The sequence below is a fragment of the Rhinolophus sinicus genome, chromosome 17, assembly GCF_057876585.1.
Source record: "Rhinolophus sinicus isolate RSI-liver-muscle chromosome 17, RSI-T2T, whole genome shotgun sequence".
NCBI classification, from domain to species: Eukaryota; Metazoa; Chordata; class Mammalia; order Chiroptera; family Rhinolophidae; genus Rhinolophus; species Rhinolophus sinicus.
Window position 1 is genome coordinate 23,541,330 of NC_142517.1, and position 22,843 is coordinate 23,564,172.

Here is a 22,843-nt window from a genome sequence, read left to right on the forward strand (position 1 = left end):
CTGGCCTCATGGCTATGCATATAGTTCACATATTGTTTTGCAATTATTTACTGATTCTATTTTTGGTCTTGAAGTGGATTATAAAGCTACTCTATGGAAACTGTTTCTTTTGTGCCAATATATCAAGTTTAAGGTTATAAATACATGACTTGGTTCTTGAGGTCATTAGGCCCTAAATAATAAAGATGATCATGATGATGATAATAGGAACCATGTTAATAATAGATTTACTATCACATTTCTTATTATCAGTGTTTAGTACCGTTATATTTCATTTTTTTAAAATTAAAGTTTATTGGGGTGACAATTGTTAGTAAAATTACATAGGTTTCAGGTGTATAATTCTGTATTACATCATCTATATATCATATTGTGTGTTCACCATTCAGAGTCAGTTCTCCTTCCATCACCATATATTTGGCATTTCATTTTTTAGTACCGTGTTTCCCCGAAAATAAGACCTAGCTGGACAATGAGTTCTAATGCATCTTTTGGAGCAAAACTTAATATAAGACCCAGTATTATTTTACTATCATGTAAGACCGGGTCTTGTATAATATAATATAATATAATATAATATAATATAATATAATATAATATAATATAATATAATACCAAGTCTTATATTATTTTTTGCTCTAAAAGACGCGTTAGAGCTGATTTTCTGGCTGTCTTATTTTTGGAAAAACACGGTACTAGCATTTAGTACCATTTTTAAATATTGTATGTCAAGTGTTTCACATGCTTAACTAATTTAATGTCTACACCAACCCTGTGAAACAAGTACTATCACTCCTATTTTACAGATTTAAGAAGAAAAAAAAGAGGCTCAGAGAGGGAAGGAGAGCTTGATGATGGTCGCAAAACTGATCCTGGTGTGCCCTTCTCTAAGCTGGGTCTTGAACACGTTATTATACTGTATCTACTACTTATTTATTGGGAAGCAAGGAGGCAAAGCTATGGTTTAGATCCAGTTAAGACTCTTGATTACATAGTACAGCCCCTGCCTTAGAAATCTTATACTCCAAGAGGGAAAATATTAAAAGAAGTGGATTTTCAGCCACAACATAAAAAAAAAAATAAGATGTCACCTGAAACATCAAAACAATTGAAGGTTATACTTCCAGGTGCAGTAATAGTACAAGGCTCCCTGCGAGAGGCAGCTTTAAAGTTGAACTATCAACTTTTTCACCGGGGGGAAGAGAGTTGGGATAATAAATTTTCAGAAAAATTTCAAAGAACTGAAAAAACATTTTAATATTACATGAGTTTAATATTGAGACTTTTTTTTTCTATTCTATGGTCCTACCATAGGAGGTATTTGGTGACTCTCACTTTGTGGTTCTTCTCAGGAAGTAGGTTGTTGTGAGAGGAGAGGATTTGAATTCTTGTGAGAAGTGTCTGTTTTCATTTTGAAGTGCGTTTGCTCATTATTTATATATCAGGCCTCGTGTTTTTATATATCAAGCCTTATGGGCTGAGCACTGAGCTAGATGCTGAGGAAACAATGATGGACAAGGGCAAGTTTCTGCCCTCAAGGACTTGAACTTCAGTCTAGTGGGGAGAGAGCATGAGTAAACCAGTAAACAAGTACAGTTTTAAAAAGGAAATTTCAGATGATGATAGCATCATGAAGAAAATTCAGCAAAGTTGAAGGATGGAGAGACAAATGAGGGAAGGTATGGAGGGGTACGGATGACTTATGTGCTATTTAAGTGATGCATTTTATCCTATCATGTAAATACGAGTATGTGGGTATGATGACTCACCATATCCTCAGATAATAATCTGATAATTAAAGTGTGAGATGGTGTGTGGGTTCCAAGTGCATGTGCGTGAGAGAATAAATGCATAAACATCTCAAATGTGTGAATATTAGAGAACACTCCTGAAACATGAAGCCACTCCCTGACCTGCTGCTTACCCTGGGTGGGCAGATTAACCAAATAGCATACCTATTGAAAGTATGCAGGTAGCAGGCTTTCTGCCATAATAGTATCATTTGTTGAGAGAACTGGATTCAGGAGGGGAGCATAGAAAGAGCAGATGGCCTTGGGACTTGACTCTATGCAGTTAAATTGGGGCTGATGACCGCCCTCCAGAATTGAATGCTGAGGATGCTTCTCCAGAGCCAGCTGGCCTCTCCTCCAGCCTTATTTGGCTTTGTTCCTCTAGTTGGTGACCCTCTGGTTGAAAAAGAATCTCTTTCAAAAGTGTAAATGTTCCTTTTTCTGTGGGTGATGTCACCATTCCTGTGGCCCAAACATTTGTTACTAAATAGTACTTAGCAACACATAATTATTCTTTTCTCTCTGAAGAGTTCTGAGCATATTTCTTCTGATGAAGTTGAGAGATACATTTTTCAGGGAGGTGAAAGTTAAAGCTATAAAAAAGGAAGCTATGCCTGGAAGAATCTCTTGACTTGTGTTACTTCAAAGAAGCAAGTAAGCAACAGTTCTGACTGGGTTCTTGTTTGTGTTTTTTTTTGTTTGTTTGTTTGTTTTTTGTTTTTCTTTAATGCACATATGGCTCCAAAGGAAGAGGTTCCCATGCAACCATATACTATATACTCTTCTTTAAAGTAGTAGATGTCTTTGGCTTGGCTTGGCCTTCTCATGTGTTTCCTTGTCAAGTAGGTGAGGAAAGCTGGACAAACGAAAGCTGTGCACTGGCCAATTAAGAGTGATATTTCTAGAGTGCCTGTTTATCATTCCAGGGCACATTGTGGGTTCCCTTTTAATGACATCCTACCTGTGTATTCAAATAACTGTAAGAGGATCAGCTTCTTGTCTTGTAAAGAACAGCTGTAAATTTCTTAAGTAGCTGTAATTTAATTTTAATCCTCATATTTTGAAAACCCCGGAAGTTTAACATGAGTTTATTTTTTAAATATTCTAGATTGTTAAATTCCCAATTACTGTTTTAAAGACTAAAACTAGCTATCATTTCTCAAAGGCCTGACCTATGTTAAGTTTATTTCCAGGATGTCACTCATCATCGAAGTTTTATGAGGTAGACATTTTAAGTTCACAGGAAACGGAGACTTGGAGAGATTGTCCAGAATCTGGCGCCTAATAACAGACTCCAAAGGCTGTCTTTCTCTCATAGGAGCCAAGGCCGTGGGCAAAACAGGAGCCTTTGAAATAGGGGTACCCTTGTTTTGTAACCTGACTCATCAACAGTGTGGTGCCTACACAGGCCATTGTACCAAGTTGGTGGGGGGAGGTGGCTATGCCCTTCTGCCAAGAGCAGCCAACAGCATAGGCAGAAGGGCAAGTTTGCAGCAGCCATGAGTCTCACCAATGAAGACTGCCCATGTGTCATATTTAGCATGTGTATACTCGTACTAATACACATGTCCATAACTCCAAAGTAGAGAGTGTTTTCCCTTTAGTCATCTGGTAATTTAATCGTACATAAAATAGATTTATTACAGTTGGCTTCTCCTTTCATTATGGTAAGGAAAATATCCAAAGTTGTGCCCAGTATCATCCATGTGTTCCCTTTTCCTAACACTTAATGTGGCTGCCTCATATAAATTGGATATTTCGTGTCTTTTCCATAAATTCAGATCTAATGTAACAAGGTTGACACCTCTCAGGACCCATGTAGAGTTCTCGGTATTTAGGAACCCTGACAAATTATTTACAGCTTCTTCCAAGAAAGTCCTACCAGGGCTGTGTAAGAATAAACAGACCTCCAAGTCGTCACAAGGTGGAAAAACTATTCTGGCTAAGTCTGTAATTTAGACTATCTTAAGAGAGGAATGACTTCATGAAAAGAGAGGCCCAAAGTGACCAGCCTTATGCAGTTAGCTTTTTCTTGACTTAATTGTGGAGACTAAATGACAGGTAGCAAAGTGCATTTGCAGAAACGTGGGTGTCTCGAAGCTGTGGAAGGAAATTACAATGTGCATGGGAGTGAGCTTGTGGGCAAGAGTTAGGACTACCACTCCATTGCTACCATAACCTGGAGCAATCAGGCATAAACATCTTTACAATGGCACCTGAACACAATTAATAAACTCCTATGAAAGGCACTCGATACATTACTTAACATAAGCACGTACTACCTTTAATACCCAGGAACAGAAAAACTAATGATTTTACATCCAGGAACAAAAAAATTTAAAACAGGGCCTTTAACTTTGACAAAACAAATGATAATGCAATTGGATTTTTATATGTTAATTCAAAAGCTGACATGCTATATTCTCTGAAAGTATGAGAAGCTGGCTTTGTCTGTTGCTGTCATAGCCTTAAAAGATTAAACCAGGAAATAAACAAAAGAAAACACCAACCAAAAAAAAAAACAAACACAAAAACCAGCAAGGGCCATGTAGGAGTAATGATCAGTCACAGATTTCTTCAAGCCTTGTCCTCAAAGGCTGTGTGGTGGATATCCTGCATCTTAACAGAAATTATGTCACTATTTCACACCAGCAGTGATAGAATTCTGTCTTCCAAATGAAGAGATGAGGTAGTGTAAACGTGTGGTGTAAGTACTGTGATGAATTTCACAGACTGTAATTCTGGATATTTCAAGTCAATGAGAAAAAGAGATCATAATAATAATGGTGATTGTCCTTTGAGTTTAGATTCATCTGTTGACACTCTCATTCTTCTCTTTTGCTACATTTTGCACATATATATTATTTAATTGATTATAATTAATTACTGTTTCTTATCTATTGTCCCTGCTGGATTCTATGCTTCAGGAGGCTTGAGGTCTAGCTTTGTTCACCCTATAGCCTCAGATTCTAGGAAAAGCCAGAATTATGCCAGGTGCTCGGTGAACTGGATAGGAAAGTTGATAGCAAAAAGACTTAGTGAAAATGCAATCGTTACTGGTGATCTAGGACCGGAAAAGTTTGAAAAGGGAAAAGAATGTTCAACATTGTCTAAAAATATATTGATTACTGAGAAAGCCTAGTTGGGATCAGGTCTTGTCAGCAGTTACTCATTGCTATGGCAGAAGAACGGGCATTCAGATCCATCCAGGTGTGGCTAGGAAGGTCATTTGGACTGATAGCATATTAAGAAAGACCATAAATGAATGCTTCTAACATTATCTGCAAATGAGATATAAATGAGAAATGCTCTACTAATTTATTTGTATTGATAATATAACTATATTAATTTATTGAATGAATTTATAAAGTATATTAAAATTTGCAAAAATTTTTATCTCCAAAGAGTCTTATATTACATACATATATATGTGTATATATATATATATATATACACACACACATATATATATATATATATGTATGTATATATATATATTCTACAACAAACATATATTCTGTAGTCTGACATGAATAAATCCGAAAGAAAGTGGCCCAGGACCCTCTTGACTCTCAGGGGCCGTGATATCATTCTTAAGGGGTGCTCTTGATCTCAATTTCTTTGAAAGAGAGAAGGTAAAGAATTTTAAGCAAACAGCAACCTAAACATTATAGAGTACGTAGGATTATTCTTTGTCTGGGTTTAAGATTATCCTCTGTTTGTCTAGTTTGTTGTTAAGCCCCTGGGACCACTGATGATTATCTGGTAAAAAGTGAAACATATTTTGGTTGCCTAAGAAGCACCATGTCCAACCAGGTGCATGACAAAGGTCTACCACCATCTTAGCTCCCAAACCTAACTCTGTGTGAGACAGTTTGCTGCAGAGCGCACTGTTTCTATTGAGCCAAATAAACTTTATTTGCCAAAGAGAAAATGGAGCAGATCAATGGATTGCCATTCACTCTGGGTAGTTTCGTTTCCTAAACTCTAGTTCAGTGGTAGGAAATCTTGGCTGCACATTGAAATCATCTGATTGACACACACACACACACACATACACACACACACACACACACACACGGTGCCAAAAAATGTATACACATTTTAAGAAAGGAAAAAACTGTATTAAAATTGTAATACTGAATATATATTGATAACAAAAGATGATTACAAGTCATGTTTGACTTCTGCAATTACAAGAGGTGCTCAAAGTGGTTATCATTAGTGTAATTTTAATACAGTATTTTTCCTTTCTAAAAATGTGTATACATTTTTTGGCACCCTGTGTATGTGTGTGTGATATATATATACTCATGTATATATATATATATATATATACACATATATATATATATACACGTATATACACACACACACACACACACATATATATATATATATATATATATATATATATATACACGTGTATATATATATATATATATATATATCAGAATTTCTGGGAGTGAGATATATATATATATATATATACACATGTATATATACACACACACATAAATATACATATATACATATATATGTGTGTGTATATACATGTATATATATATATATATATATATATATATATATATATATATATATATACACACACACATATATATATCTCACTCCCAGAAATTCTTTTTTTTTTTTTTTTTCAGAAATTCTGATTTAATTGATACAAATGCAGCCAAAATGAAGATCTCCTGTCCTAGTTTCACTCTCATTTCTAGGATGGGTTCATAAATACCAACTCATAGACCTCTTATGAAGTTTCAAAGAGATAAGATGTGTCGAGTCCCTAACATTTCTGAACTCACTCTTCTTACTTTCTTTCAGGAGAGGGAATAGAAAGGAAAGGAAGTGGAAGGGGCAAATCAGGGAAGGTGAGGAGGAAGGATCCTTCCACAGAGCCCTCCACGTTGTGCCAATTAGTGATTCATTAGGTTTAACAAGCTATCGTTTGTCAAAGCAAACACTTTTGAAGGATTAAGCCTCATTCCTGCCTTAGTGTGAATGACTTTAATCAGATAATCTCCTATCACCTCGTTGAGGATTTGTTATTGAAGGTCTGGGGAAGCCTGGAGAAAGTTGCAAGCCCAGCCTGGGACTCATTGAGGGCAGGGTCAGGAAGCCTGCCCTCTGGGAGCCCCTTAGGGTCTGGGAACTGGACTTGACACTTAGGAGCCTAATGGCAGCATGAAAACTAAGAAAAACAAACTTTCTCCTCAGGTTGTTAGGGCAACAATTTGTTTAAAGTGTTTGTATGATCTAAGTTGCTTGTCGGTCTAATGGCCCTTCATTACTTTTCTGTGTCTTTCTGCCACGAAGCACTTGATATGTGCCAGGTAGTTGGACTGTTTGCCAGCTGCTTGGGGATCTGTGAGGAGCAAGACCTGGCCCAGCCCTATGCCCCATCTGCTTGGCACCTGTGAGCACTTGGAGTTTGTTGAATTTAATGGAACTGTTTCATTTGCTACACTCTTTTCCAAATGTGTGGGGTTTCTTACCTCCACGTCTTTCCCCATCAACCAGACTAGACTGTGAGCACCTGGAAGAAGTCTGAGTAATATCTGCATCCCCAGTGCCAAACATAACTCTTGGCATCTAGTCAGTGCTCAATAAATATTTGTTAAATGAACCAAGGAGCGATAGCCAGATACTGATGCCTGTGCTAAGATATTTAGAATTAATTTCTGACTGTACTGCTCAGTTGCCCCTCTGTGAGTGGGCAAAGAGGGGAAAAAGAGAAAAAATTGTGTCTGTGAAGCTCCCACCATTTACTAACGTGACACAAGTTGTTCTTATTCAAAATTCCCTTTAGAACGTCTCCTGAGACATGGTCTGAAGGTAATTTTGGGAAACAGAGAGGTAAGAAAGCATATGAAGAGCCAACAAAAGATTCAGAGAAAGAGAGAGACCCCAGACAACGGAATGAAAAGAGACAGGGATGTGGAATATTGCAGAAGCCAAAAGAAAGGAACTTCAAAAATAAAATGAGTAGGTAGACATAGTAGGCAGGAAAATTAACCTTGCTATGGGTATTTGCAAAACTTGTTTACATTTAGGAATAAATAAGGCAACACCCATATTTTTCAGTTGCTTTTATTCTACATAGAATAGAGTTAATATGTAGAAATGTTTGGATTATTGTACGTAAAATAGTTACAGTGTCACATTTATACTTTAAGACCTGTAGATACTATTTTTAAAAGACGAAAAGGGGATTTTGGGTTAAGACACAACACACAATTTTATGAGATGGTAGGAAGTGTTTCACAATATTACATGTAATTATATATTATAAGCATGCACAGGTAATATGTCTCCCTTGACCATCTGGTTACCTGTTTCATGTTCATTTTCATAACTGTTTTATTTATTAAAATACCCTTATTGTATATTTCTTTTCCTTAATGACAGTCCATATTAAAAGGCATGTCCCAGGTGGAGTGTTTAGAAATATATTACACATTAGACACATTAATTCAGGATCTGGGATTGTCGGCTGTGACACACTGCACTATGGGGCAAGAGGCTTGACCCCTTATTAACTGTGAGATTTTGGTCAAGGGTCAATTTTCCAGTCTCCATTACCTCATGTGATAAGGGAAGATTAGATTATAATGAATGACATGAGGGATATCATTTGTTTTATAAAGTTATATTATGGGAGTAAATAGGAAACAATTACAGAACACAAAATTGTATGTATAGTATAATATCAGCTATATAACAAATATGTTGAGAAATGCCTGGAAGGAAATAAACTGTAATATTACCAGTAACTATCTCTGGGAATTGGAATCACTGCTGATTTTTATAATTGTATTCTATCTATCTTCAGTAATTTTGAATTTTCTATACTGTGTTGCCTTTCAGGAAAAAGAAAATTTCACACATATATGCTACATACTTCATGTCATCCAAGGCATGGAGGTAATCATGTTTTGAACTCTTTTCAGCTTTCAGATGTCAGATTCTGATGTTCACTGTATCTCACGGCTAAGGGTCTCCAACCAAATCGCTTTCTTTTGCCAGCCCTTCAGCCATTTTCTGCCTCTTGCCCTCTGACCAGGGTCCACGCTTTTGGGGCAGTTCCTATAACCAGCTCTGTGATTAGACCATTAGCCTCCACACAGCAATGATCTAGATATATCTGTAATATAACTAAAGTACACAAGAGTAATCTAATTATATTTGTGAAAAGCAAGTGTGGATCCTGTGCCCTCCCCCTCTCCACCCCCCACCTCTAATACAACCAAACACTTCAATGGTCCACACGGACCAAAAGTATCATGATTGTAGCTTTACATTTTGAATGTGATTGATTTGATTAAGATTCTTTTTTTTTTTTTCCGTCACTTGACTATAAGTTCCTTGAAGTTAGGTACCCTGTTAGTTTTTGTTCCCCATTGGAGTTCCAGCTCTAACTTGAGCTCAGGATTCAATGCTGCAGTTCCCATGCTTTGAGTGACTGGTCCTTCCCCACCCAGGTAGTCCTCACGTCCTTGAAGGCTGTCCCCATCTCTGACTACCTCAATTCTTAACCATCCTGTTTAACCACAGCCTCCCGTCCTCGTCCCCCATGCGCCTTTCTTTTACTTCATAGCACTTATCTCCATGTGAAATTGCCTCCTCTGTTTATCTTTATCTTTATATTTATTCTTTATGTGTTTAGTGTCTGTCTCCCGCTAGCAGACTGTAAACTCTTTGAGAGAAATGACTAGGTTGTGTTCATTTCTGTAACCACAGTACCTGAGACAGGCCTTATCATAGTGGATGCTCGACAAACATTTGTGAAATGAGTAGAGGCATTGTGTGAACAGTGTTTTCTGTAAGGAAAGAAGGTAGACAGGACGTAAAAATGGAAAGCATAAAATAAGAAAAGAAAAAAGGAAAGATGTAAGAAACAGAGGAAGAAACAACTATACTAGAAATCTAACGTGGCTCTTTTTCACATTAAACGTGGGGAACTATCATGCCTATATTAGAGTTTTTCTTGCCCCAGTATCTTTAAGAAAAACAATGAAAATAAATGGCTTGAGAGAGTCAGAAGACATCAATGCCAGTCCTGCTCTGTCACGGTGCCAATTTACTTTCACAGTGAATGTCCTCTGATCTAACAAGGGAATAGGGTTAGATGGTCTCTAATGTTCCATTCCATATTAAAATTCTGTGGTTCTAAACTTTTAATTCTGAAATGTATTTGCTTTCTATTTCTATATTGTCAGATACCAGAATAATTACATTGAAGATTTAGGTTCAACTTTTAGGTAAAATAACTTAATTGAGAAATATATAGTCAAATTAAACTCATATGTTAACTCAGTTTTAATTTTTATAAGCATTTTAAGACAAATTCATTGATTTTTATACATTTTCACATTCATGTGATTTATACATTAAGTGGCATATATATGTGTGTATATGAGTGTGTGTGTGTGTGTGTGTTGTGTTACATAATATATAGATGCTCCTTGACTTACGATAAACTCATTGCTAAGTTGAAAATACATTAAGATGAAAATGCATTTAATACACCTAACCTACCAAACATCATAGCTCACCCTAGCCCACCTTAAACATGCTCAGAACGCTTACATTAGCCTACAGGTGGGAAAAATCATCTCACTGCAGCTGCCCAGCATCACAAGAGAGTATTGTACTGCACGTCACTAGCCTGGGAAAAGATCCAAATTCAAAACTCAAAGTATGGTTTCTACTGAATACGTATCGCTTTCTCACCATGGTAAAGTTGAAAAATCCGAAGTCAAACCATTGTAATTCAGGGACTGTCCAGACTACAATTACACACAATATATAATAGGATATATATCTTATGTATTTAAATACTGGGTATAATTTTTAAAAGTTACTTTGGTATGTGAAATACACAAAGGTCCTTGAAGGCAAACTAAATTCGTGTAATTCTATCAAGTATATTTATTCAGATACCTGAACGAGTTTGAATCCAGGCTAAGAAGAGTGCCCCTCCTCTCCTGCTGTGAAATTTAATGGAGATACATTTATTACATTTACTTAAAATGGATTCGCCATACAAGAGTATGTTTCTAGCATTGTCTTCCAGCAGCTTCTTCTCTTAACTATCTGTATTTAAACATGGACTAGAAAGCAAGGGCCCTGAATTTGGGTCTCAGTTTTGACACTCTCTTGTAATGGATTCTTTTTATCCTGGTATAATAAAAACAGCACTCTTAGGTCAGTGATTCGAGAACATTTCATTTCACTTCTTGGGATATTTTCATTTAGATGATTTTTTTTGGCTGGAAATGATAGATTATATTTGTGAGAGCTTATTGAGCTATAAACGTGGCATGTAAGACAAGAAAGATACTCACAATTCACACCCATACTCACATACTTACACAGGAGCCTTAGTGACTCCCATTTGAGTGAAGAAGATAAACACTACCATCTCCTTTATCTGTATTGTTGGTAAACCAGGTAGTTGATATTATCTCTAAAAACCATATTCCTTAACTGTATTTCTACTGATATTAATTGGTATAATTAAGGCTTGAATCGTCTAAAATATTTCAGGAACCCACAGTGAACATTCTTTCCTTTATCTGAAAATGTAGTTTTATTTCATCTGAAATTGTTTTCTATAATTTTCCTCTCTACCCACAAAAGACCTTCTTTTATACGAATGGAGATACTCACTCATGAACCTGTAGACTATAACTACACTTCATAGAAATGAAAGAAACCATAATTCTCTCCTGGCACTGAGAGAATATCAATGGGTATCCTGAATGTGAAACTATTTACTTTTTATTACTATAATGATTTTTAAATAATTTCCATAATTTGAAATGTGGTTAGAATGCCACTGGTATTTGAAAGCTGGCAGCATGACTTAATATTTTTTAACATAGGATCTCATGTTTGCTACAGTGCTTCGTAATTTAAAATGTCACTATTCATGCTATAATATTATAAACGCTAATAAAGCTAAACCAGTGGCAATGAAGTTTTATATCATTATTCTAACTCATTTTTGAGTCCCAGGTTTACATAAGTTTATATAAGTTTTTTATATAAGTTTTCTTAGCCACCCCTATTTCCTTTATCTAATGTAAAATAACATTTTTTCCCTCTTCTTTGTTATTTACTGGGATGTTTATTCTAGTGTTTCTAACATTCAAGGGTCTTTTTTGTATTTCTTTGTAGTCTGTTCAGTGGAGCAGAAAATTTGTCTCAGTTTCAATTTCTCTTTTGTTCTCAGAGCATCCCCCCTCCTCCAGTGCTGAAGTGGAAAAATAATTTTCCCTCTTGCACCATACACAGGTTCAAAGTCCTGTTTTTGTTCTTTTTTTACCACGTTGCTCCAAATAGCAAATTTTCTAACCCACAAGAAATAAAACAAAACAAAACAGCAAAGCTCTAACTTGGAAGTCTACAAGGGTCTGAAAATAATTGAAATAATTTCCTGCAACTGGGATTAGCCCTTAGCAGTTAGTTCATTGGACATTCTGAGGAGAGACACATGGAAACCAGCTAGTGCACCAACCTGCTACCAGATGCAGAAGTCAGGGGTTGTCATGGAGAATGGGAGGCAAACTGAAGAAATTAAAAGGCAAGTAGCAAACAATTCAGTAGGCTAAACCAGGGATTTGGGAGTCTCCCAAGGCTCCTCCCTTCCTCATTCCCTGCATGAGTCACTTTTCCAGTCTGTCCACACCCATTCACCCTTCTTCCATCAGCGCCACCCCACATTCCCATTCACCCTCAAACTGCTGCCAAAGGATCTTTCTGAAATAGAAAAATACAAGTCCAACCAAACTCCACAAATCCCCTTGCTGTGTACACTCTTCTAGTTTATCCCAGTTTTCAGAGTAAGGTTAACACAGACCTACTTTTAGCTCATTTCCTGTCACTCCCCTGCACTTATCCTCCCCTCACTTCCAACAGACAGAGGGGCAGGTCTGTTGTATTTGCCATGCTCTTTTCTCCACTTGACCTAGACATAACTCCCTTTTCCTTTTGCTAATTTCTACACACCTTTCAAGGTATCGTGTTTCCCCGAAAGTAAGACCGGGTCTTATATTAATTTTTGCTCCAAAAGACATATTAGGGTGTCTTTTCAGGGGATGTCTTTTTTCATGTACAACAATCTACATTTATTCAAATACAGTCATGTCATCTTCTTCTGGAACATCGTCATAACGTACTAAATGCGTCCGTCTGGCTGACGATCTTAATTGGGGCTTATTTTCGGGGTAAGTCTTATTTTGGGGGAAACACAGTACCAGTTAAAATAACTCCTCCCAACATCCTTCCCTGACTCTCCTCAGGGCCCCTTTTGGGCTTGCTTTCACCATTTTTAGCATTTACCCCTCAGGGAGAATTATTTGTTTTGTCTCTTCCCTAGCAGAGGCGTTATCCTTGAGGGTAGGGAGCCTGTCTTGTTCATTCTTGCATCTCTGGCATAGCAGGCGCTTCATGTAGTTGCTGAAATGGATGCTGAATTAGGAGGACAGCCTCTCAGGTATCAATTGGCAGATAGAGCATGTCCACCCTGTTCTCTGAGAAAGTGTCAGTGTCTTTTTAATTTGCTTCAATTGTGTGTTCACTTGGATAATTTTTAATGATCAACACCGAGAGGTGGCACCATTTAATTAATTAATTAACTAGTTCTGGAAGGGAGCAGTACGCAATATTAACTCAGTGTCTTATGGATCTAGACAAAGGTCAAGAACTCAAGTTTGTTATTAATGCCTCTGGAAGTATTTCTGTACATTAGCATGTTTCATGATGTTTTTCCTTCTCCTTCTTAAGCTGGACCCACTCTCTTTAATGCAACATAAAGTTGTAGGAAGAACATCAACATAACACCATATCTAGCACCTTGTCCCAAATTGTGTCCAAATACGGAAATGTTTTTTTAACTAGAGTCATTGAATGCATTATCGAAAGTCCTTAAATCCAAAGGAAATTCTGCCCCCCAAATCTACAAAACTGTATCATATCACGTTAGTCCAGGATTCTTTGCATTCAAAGTGGAGCCAAGTTACATCTTATAACACCCAGTGAATTACGATTTGGGGCTGTGGTTTCTTTTGCTCCAACAATAATATGACTTGTTTGCCTTGGAATATTCCAGTATTTCAGAAAATATTTTATTTTTAAAGGGGGGGGGGACGGCTCGACTTCTATAAACCATCCAATGCACAGTTGGAAAGAAAGGGGATTTTACATTTCAAATATTATTTACAAACTAGATGGGAAGCTGGTATGTGAGTGTTTGTGCTTGTGTGACAGTTTTACTAAGGAATTCCAAAACTGCGAACACCCTTGTGACTTGAGAAAGCTACACACTGGCGGCGGTCTTGCAGACGTTTTTCCCGCCTGTGAGCCATCCAGGTTCAAAAACTGTGGTGCATTTTTTAAGGCGGCAGCCCCATCAGCTCCTACAGTTTGATCCCGATCCAGTTTCACCTTCAGTCTAACCTTGCGGGCCTCCTTACAAAGCCCCATCCACCGGCCTCTTTAGGAAACGACCGCGTTTGTCTGTCCAGTTACTGGGAAGGAGCAGAAAAGTAGTAGGAGCGCGTGCGTCCCGTTTGCACCACGGCTCGGAGGCTATAATGGGGAACGTATAAGATGGAAGATACCACCGGTTGGCTGCGGGGATGCACCGCGCCGGCGCCCGCTCGGGTTCCCTTTTGCTCTCCTCGCCGACCCGCGAGTGGCAACGACCACCCCTTGCGGACTTAGCTCGGCCGAGGGGCGACCGGGTGGCCCGGGGAAGGGCGGGCGGCCGGGCGGCGGGAAGTTGAAGCGCGTCCCTTCGCCGCCGCGTGCGTTCCGGAGCTCGACGAGTCCGCCCCGGGCTTCCTGGTGGGGCTGGGCTGGCGGGGGAGGGGCCGCGCAGCAGCAGCGGAAACCAGACCTCGGCGATAAGAGGCTGCACAGCGACATGCAACAGTCTTTTCACTGCAGCTGAATGAGTTGTGGCGCTCACAATGCTCCCGTGACTGGGAACTGACAAGTTCAATTTTGCATCGCGGGCCTCTCGGAATCAGGACTCCCACAATGCCTTGGGCACTCGGTCGGCAGTCGGGCTGCCTCTGAAAAAAAAATGTGAGAGGTAAGTTTCCATTTTCACAGTTTCCCTGCGCTGCTCTCCCGCTCGGCATTGTCTGGACGCTTTCGGGGCTGTGTGTGGCCGAAGGAGGAAGTGAGCGGAGGCTCGGGCCGGCTGCGGGTCGCAGCAGCGAGGGGCTGGCTCGCCGCGGTGGCTGGTTTCCTAGCACACACCGCCTCGGGCTCGAGGGAAAGCGGGAGGCTGCAGCTGCAGCCCAGCTCCGGCAGCCCTTCCCTGGGCTCTGCGGACACTGTCACAGCACAGCCAGCTTCCAACTTGCCACCTAGAAAAACAGAAAGAAAGAGAAAAGAAAGAGAAAGAAAGAAAAGGTGGTGGTGGTGGGGGGAATAAACAGGTGCGTGGAAGTGTACTTACAACTTAATGACCTTTGTCGGGGGCAGTTGCGAGCTCATCAGTTGGGAGCCACGGTTTCTCCCAGAGTGATCCCGCATCCCTGTCCCCGGGGCTGCCATCCAGCCCGGTTTTCAACTGGGCCAAATATGTGCACGCAAAGGTTAATTCTCTGCCTGCTACCCATAAATTACGCATGACATGTTTAGCTGGGCTTCCTTATATGGAGAGTGCTGTCTTTCAGTCCAGTTTGCCTTTTGCCAAGTTTACAGGGCGGAAGACGCCCTGCATGAGAGGGCTCCCTTTTTTTTTTTTTTTTCCATCGTTTTGTAGTGCGTCATTCAAAAACTGTAAGAAAAGTAAGTATAGACGCTCTCTGGGTGGAGCCGCAGTTGGTTGATTGAATTGCTTTCATGAAAGGTTGAAAAGAATGAAAAATAGTTAGTACTTGGGTTCTGGTTTTTAGACAAAAGCAGGACAAATATGTAGCGCGCCCCCCCCCCCCCTTTTTTTTTAAACGGAGCCGGAATCTGTTATTGGTAGTAATGTGTCATGTGAGAATACTTTGATTCCAGAGCCTGTAACACGAGCAGGTATATGGTGGAGCTTATGCTTGGCCCTTTGCACAGCACTTTACAACTACAGAGGTGTTGCTGGAAGAGCGATTGTGTTCTTAAGTCTCTCCCGGGCCGGGCGAGTATGCGGCTGCTGGGATTCTGTCGTGTATATCTGTGCAGTGTGTTTCCCCAGGATTAAGGTTGACTAAGGAGCTGCCCAAAGGTTCTTGCCACTGTCTTTACTGTGTGTGCCCACCAGCTCAGGCACAAGCGATAGCAAACGGAAGGTAAACTTGGCCGTACTCTGAGGAATTTCTTAAATTAATACACCCAGAGAGAAGTCATAATGCCTTTGGATTTGCAGGCCCTCTGCAACGTGCTTTGAAACACTACACCAGTGGACACGGTGTTCCTCCTTCCTGGGTTTGAACACAGCGTCTGTTTATGCACAGGGTATTTAGCGCATAACTATTCTATAGCACCATAAGTGACCCATCCACTCCATGTTATCTCTCTGTAGGTTCCGGAGAGTGTTAGTGTGTCTTCTTGTCTTGCTGTTGAGATAAAATATTATCCTGAGACAAGTTAAAATGAAAGTTGAACGAGTGTAAAATTCATTTTAGGAATATTTAGTTGAAAACTTAGAATGTCTCAGCTGTAGAGGTATCGCCAGAGACACTGAATACATTTATTTTGTGGCCTGAGAAAGCACATTGTAGCTTTGCTTTCTTAAAGTTGGTGACAAATACAGCTCAAAACTGTTTTTAGGAATCCTACAGTGTTCTGATTTTCATTTGTGTTGTGTATTTGCATGGGGTTGACATTTTTTTGGGATTATTGTGTTGTTAGACTTCGGCACAAAATGTAGACACAGTGTTTAGTTTTATTTGTTTAATGGGGGCCCTGGGTGTCCTCATTGAAGGCTACAAAAGTTGCCTTTTGTGTTCTAGGGAACAGGTTGGGTCAGCAGCAGAAAACCTGTTCATCCATCCCTCTATAATTACAGTGTCACTTAAGACATAATAATCAGGTCTTATTATTAGTAAGAGACTCAGAAAACCTCACATGTACCTTAATTTAATTTTTTGCTCATGTAACGAAGAACAAGTTTGTGTGCAGATACACCTCAAGTGTGATACTTTGTGCAGCCATGCCAACAGAGAATCCAAAATGTTTTATGGTTTGAGATATTATTGCCTGTGTTTACATTTCCACATTTGAGGCAAACTTAGGTTCCAAGATGAATTCATTAAATTTTGATTCCAGCATTCTCTTTTTTCCTCTGGGCATAGAATTCCGATGAAATGAAACACTGGATTCTGTTCCAGAACAAGAACAGAATATCCCAAGGTTTCTCCTGGGAGTAAGGGGGCAAAGAGTAAAATTGTATTTCTCATTGAGGAAGGCTGTGTCACTTTATTATATAAAATTTCTTACCTTCATTTGTAAGCAAAAAATTGCCCTTGCATTTATCATTGTCACCATGCATTAGGCCTGTATTAGATATATCTATTTATGGAAACATAGGGAATAGCTTTTCTGCACCTTCTGGCTTTCTGCTTGGTTATGAAAGATGCGCAGATTAGAGAACATCTCAGGTCTTGCTTGGAAGAAGCTGAAAAGAATAGGGGATTGGGGTTTCTTATACTCTAAGATAAAGCCTTTAGGGTGGGCAGTAGACATGCGGGCCAGGGGAGTGGAGGAAGGAAGTGAATTGTATTCATTTTAAATGTTTGACTCAGTATAAAATCCTAACAGCAATATGATCATAGAGGATGTTACACAGGAAGATTTTAAAGTGTGTAGCTTGTTAGGCCAAAAAGCCCCATATTTTTGGAAATCTAGAATGTGCTGTCCAGTACAGTAGCCACTACCAGCCGCATGCAGCTACAGACTGGATTTTGAAAACTTTGTATGAAGGAAAGAGTGTAAAAATCCAATTAATGTTTTTTTATGTTGATTGTAAATATGTAGGAACGATAATATTTTGGATGTATTTGTTTCATTAGACTATATTATTAGATTAATTTTACTTTTTTCTTCTTCACTGTTTTAATGTGACTCTTGGAAAAGTTAAAATAACAAACGTGGCTTACATTACATTTCAATTGGAAAGTGGTCTAGAATAAAGCTGCAAAGCAGTATTCTGGGAGAAAGCCTAAAGAGTTTACTAGTCAAAACACAGTAAAACAAACTTTTATTTTTACAAGCTAACGAAGTTTACATCATTCTTACCCATTGTAATCAAAATTTGAGAAAACACACCACCTAACATCTATTTTTATTTCCTCAAAACTACTATTTAGTTTAGAGCTTTAATGGTGAGGTAGTAATAACACAGAAAAGGCTTATAATTAGGGGATGAGTCTTAACACCTCTCCGAGGCCAGAATAGAGTATGATTGCTACTTAGGAACATTTTAGAGACACTATAGTTATCATTGTCCCAAAGTTACCAAACATAAACGAGTCACTAAAATTTATTTTAGAATAGAGCTTTCGGTAAATAGCAATTATCTTCAAATGCTTAATATTTATTTTTCTTTGCTATGACTTTCCTTTCTTATAAAATAAAAACACCAAATGACTCCAGAAAAACTCCTGACCATAAATGTTAATCAAAGATTAATGGATTCGCAACGATGGAAGATTTTCATCTGTAGGGAATAGGGCATTGTTTTGAATGTTAGGAAAGGTAAAAATACATTTCTGCGGTAATGTTATAGGCACTGAAGAATTCCTGTACATGGAGACTTTGTCTTTATAATTTGAACACATTCTTGAAAAAGCATCTGACTGGTAAACAAAGCACAATGGCATAGGTCCTGGAAACATTCCTTTTAGATATTTTCATAACTGAAGTACATTTTGCCATGCGCAGTGAGTGTTAAGCTGAAAAAATGCAGTTCTTTTCTATCTATATAAAGTATGCTTACTTTTTTTGCCTTGAAGGATGCCAAAAATATAAGACAGAAGGGATACAGTGGGTTCTTTTTTTGAGGGGGTGGGTGGCAGATTTTATAGAGAACCTCAAAAGGGTTGTGCAGCTTGGTGTCATCTTGACTCTGTCTCCCACTATATGAGGCATAACTGCCATAGTGTCAATACATGTTTGGAGTGTGAGGAAACCATGATCCCCATTAACTTTGTGTATCGTTTCTGATGAGTCATGGAGCGTATTCACTAATGATTGGAGAATTATTGATTGCAAAGCTGAGGATTCCAGAAGAGCTGTTGACATGTGACAATGTATGTCTCTAGACTTATTTTGTATGCTTAGAATTGAGGTAGGGAGGTTGCTTTTATGCAGTATTTTTCCTATTATAAAAAATATACATTGCTGTAAGCATTTCAGCTATATCCTTGAAAAAACACTTAGCAAATGCATATTACTAGTTTTTTAATAATTCTGAAAGTACATCTCTTTCAGATAACTATTCATCTTTTCTCCAGAGGCATCTTAACACATGTGCCTATGATGGCCATAAAAAGGAAGAGTCTTTGAAGGATTTTTGTTACAGTATTAGGCATTGTGAATTTGGTACTTTTCCCACTGTTTTTGAGATTTAAGTTTCTGTGATTATCCTTTATTAAAACAGTCCAGAATTATACTAATCTCAAGGTGAAATGTAGCCATGCTGGATAGAGTGGAGAATTCCTTTTCCACTGAGATCAAATATTTTAAAAAGGTGAAGATGTTTTTGAAATAAGTATTATGCTTCAAGTAGTGTATAAGCTCCAAAAGGAAAACCATCATCTTTTTTGACATTGTTTTAAGAAATTTGGAGATGTATCATTTATATACCCAAAAAGGTTAATAATAGTTGGTAATACTCATGGGCATTCCTTATACTCCCATGAAGTGTGGACACAAGTTTTATGTGAGTGTATATATGGAGATATAAGTTTTCCCAAGATAATGCCAATATATTCAAATCACCTGGACGTTAAATGATATCATGTTATTAAAAAGAATTGTGGTAAATACTGTATAATCCAAAGGCTGATGTCCATACAGATATCAACTCCATTTAAATTCAGAAAATGAAGATATTTCTTCCTCCAAAGAGTTTAAAAAATATATATGTATATTTGACACTGGATTTTCTCTATGTGTAATAATGATACATTCACATATCATTTGTTTCTGTCTGATCTGATTATAAGAAAAGCCTTACCTTTACAATGACCTTTCAGCACTCCATGTGGTTAGATAGCTCTTATCCTAGTAGAAAGATAGTTTAGGGTGGGGTGGTGGTAGTCAACTTAGGTGACAGATAGAAAGAATAGGAGGGCATAAGGCCTGCTGTGGCGGGGGTGGGGGTGGGGGTGGGGAGTTGGTGGGAAAAGCTCGGTATTCTCCAACCAAAGACTTCCTCATTGACATTTCTGTTTACTAATTTTTAGTTTCAGAAAGGCAAGGTATGAAAAGATACATCAGTTCCTCTAAACACTACAGGTATCTGAATTTATTTTGCAAGTCCAGCCTTTGTTGCAGTGCCGGTAGAACAAAAATAGGCCACATGGGGGATAATATGTTTTGAAAGGTAGAGCACTTTATAAATGTAAGAGGTGGTATCAATCTTACTATTGTTATTTTAAAATTGTGGTATGTGTATATGTTTATTGCATTTTGTCTATAACCTGAACGGAGTAATAGACTTTGGTGGGGGTAGGGCATAGATGACCTCATGATGTATAGATTTTATTTTGCTAGGCCAGATCTGATTACATATGTAGCCTGAAAAAAACATTTACTCTTTCCGTTCCTTAATTTCTACATCTGTGAAATTATAAACATATAAATAAGAATTAATAATAGAAGCTACCACTTGCTATATAGGTGTGTGTGTGTGTGTGTGTGTGTGTGTGTGTGTGTGTGTATTTACAAAATATCTCATTTAATCGCTTTTTTACAGCTGGAAAATAGGCCTTATGACCTTTATCTTAAAGATCAAGTAGCATGACTAGAAAACACTTGTTGTCCTTTGTAGAGCTAGGATGCTTGTTTTTTTCTTTATTCCATGTTTTTAACCATTTTTTGGCCTTGTATCCAATGATATATAAAGAATAGCGATGAGGATAATAGCTGTAACAATGGTTACTAACATTTTGAACTACTTTCTACGTGCCAGCGTAAAGTTTATGAATTAATTCATGCATTCCTCGGAACAGCCCTATGAGATGGGTACTGTTAATGTCTTGCTCTCACAGATGGGGAAACTGAGACACAGGCAAGTTACTGCCCAGGGTCACTTAACTGGAATTAACACAACACAGCGTTGAACCAAGGTTGTCCAGTTTTAGAATCCAGGATTGTATGTAAAAGAATAAAAACAGATTAAAAAAAATACTTGTATCGGGTGCTGATACGAGATTTAGACCATAAACATCTTGAATACTCCAGTCACATTTTTTTACAGCATTTGAGGAGACTAGAAGAATGGGTGGAAGGTAGAGAAGGGCATGGGGATGGGGCAGGCAGTTAATAGTGTGGGAGGAAAGGGGGATGCAGGTGGGAAAGGGGGATTGGTGCTCCGTGTAGGAGGTCGTTGAGGAGGACGTAGTCAGTATGATTCCCAACAGGGAACATCAGGAGACAATTTGTTAGGCAAGTAACCTTGCAGGAGTTGTGTTCTAGTGACATTTTATACAGGAAGAATAGAGAGCATATAAGATGCAGTAGAGGTTGTAGACCAGAGATGAGGGACTATGGGTAACGATGAGAATGGAAAAGAGGACGGATGTGTACGCTCAGAGACAGTGACAGGCTTAGGGTCCACAGGGTGTAGCAACTGATCAGATGTAGACATTAAAGGGCATGGGAGGTATTAAAAATCATTTTTTTAAATGCAGTAAGAATTTTTTCCTTATTTAAAACTTTAAGGTTATTCTTGTTCATCATACTGGTACTTGTGAGCTCTTTTCCTATAAAGAACTGTATTTAAAAATATCACGAAGAGAAAAACACACAAAAGTATGTTTTATCATGGACTATAACTTGATTAATTAGAAGGTACATGTTAAATTCTTGGAACATTTCATTTGTGTGTCAGGCTCTTTTAAAGCTCAGGATCTGGTGGCCAAATTCTTTATCCCAGATAGGTAAGTCTAAAGTAAGCATAATTCCATCTTGAGGGGTATGTTATTTGCTAGGGAATGTCTCATTGTTGGCTAAGCCGTGCTGGGCTCATATTAAAGTTCATGCACAACAGCAGTGTAAGCTATCCTCAGTGATAAACCAGGTGGCAGATGGGTACATGATAAAACTAGTTTGCAATGTGCTCAATGTGGCTGGCATTTCTACTTCTCAGACCTTGCTATTTTAGGAAAGGTATCAGTATAACTTTGATATTCTTTTTCCTGGAGGTAAAAATCCTTAATAATCAGATACTATTATAAACAGAATGATTTACATATGGGAAGAAAGAAGCTGTTGCACTGTGTTCCCAGTTGCCTGGCGTTGTGAAAATAGTCCTGTTTCAAACAGAATAGAAAGCTTTATAGGAGCACTCATAGGCCTTTTTACTTAAAGTTCTTACTTGCTTTTTACAAGTAATTGGCTTAACACAGTTTAAGCAGAAAATATCAGAGCAATGATAGAATATACATAGAGAAATTCCCATGAAATCAGGATAGTTTTCAAGCATAAGATCCTATTTATAAATATTTACTACTTACTGATTATTTAAGTGGTCTACAGTCACAAAAAATAGTTTAAAAATTGCACTGTTTATATGTCTTTAAATATAGTATGTTTACATAGAGCCAGAGAAAATAATGTTAACAGTGCTTTATTTCACCTTTTGTTTATCTCCCTGTTAGTGTTAAGTGAAAGCCACACTTACTTTTCGTGTTTTCAGGAAAATAAGACCTAGCCAGACAATCAGCTCTCATGGGTCTTTTGGAGCAAAAAGTGATATAAGACCCGGAAAGACCCATTAGAGCTGATTGTCCGGCTAGGTCTTATTTTCGGGGAAACATGGTAGTACAAGACTTTTTCTATTATCAGACTTCTTTCCGCCTTATTAG

At 38.2% G+C, this 22,843-nt stretch overlaps 2 protein-coding genes across 26 annotated transcripts in view; one reads left to right on the top strand and one right to left on the bottom strand.

The window, feature by feature from the left end:
- The window catches only part of MBNL1 (muscleblind like splicing regulator 1), a 194,889-nt gene that overhangs the window by 6,991 nt on the left and 165,055 nt on the right, over nucleotides 1-22,843 (top strand). For 18 of the 25 annotated variants that reach the window (XR_012494390.2, XR_012494394.2, XM_019731995.3 and 15 more), the window contains exon 1: nucleotides 14,768-14,907. The exons of 6 other annotated variants lie outside the window; for them this stretch is intronic. The gene's annotated coding sequence lies outside the window, so the exon portion shown is untranslated. Of the gene's footprint in view, nucleotides 1-14,767; nucleotides 14,908-15,518; nucleotides 15,615-22,843 lie in introns of those variants that run through there. One more of the 25 variants, XM_019731999.3, reaches the window with a different exon arrangement.
- On the bottom strand, nucleotides 14,531-15,421 carry LOC148754745 (uncharacterized). Its single transcript, XM_088794187.1, has 2 exons — nucleotides 15,280-15,421; nucleotides 14,531-15,187 (listed from the first exon to the last, which is right to left on the bottom strand). Exon 2 carries the CDS (start codon nucleotides 14,954-14,956, stop codon nucleotides 14,531-14,533), a length of 426 nt encoding a protein of 141 aa, XP_088650313.1. The 5' UTR covers nucleotides 14,957-15,187; nucleotides 15,280-15,421.

Excerpts from the sequence above, each read along its gene's own strand:
- LOC148754745 (XM_088794187.1), bottom strand. The coding sequence starts at position 14,956 with ATGCCGAGCGGGAGAGCAGCGCAGGGAAACTGTGAAAATGGAAACTTA.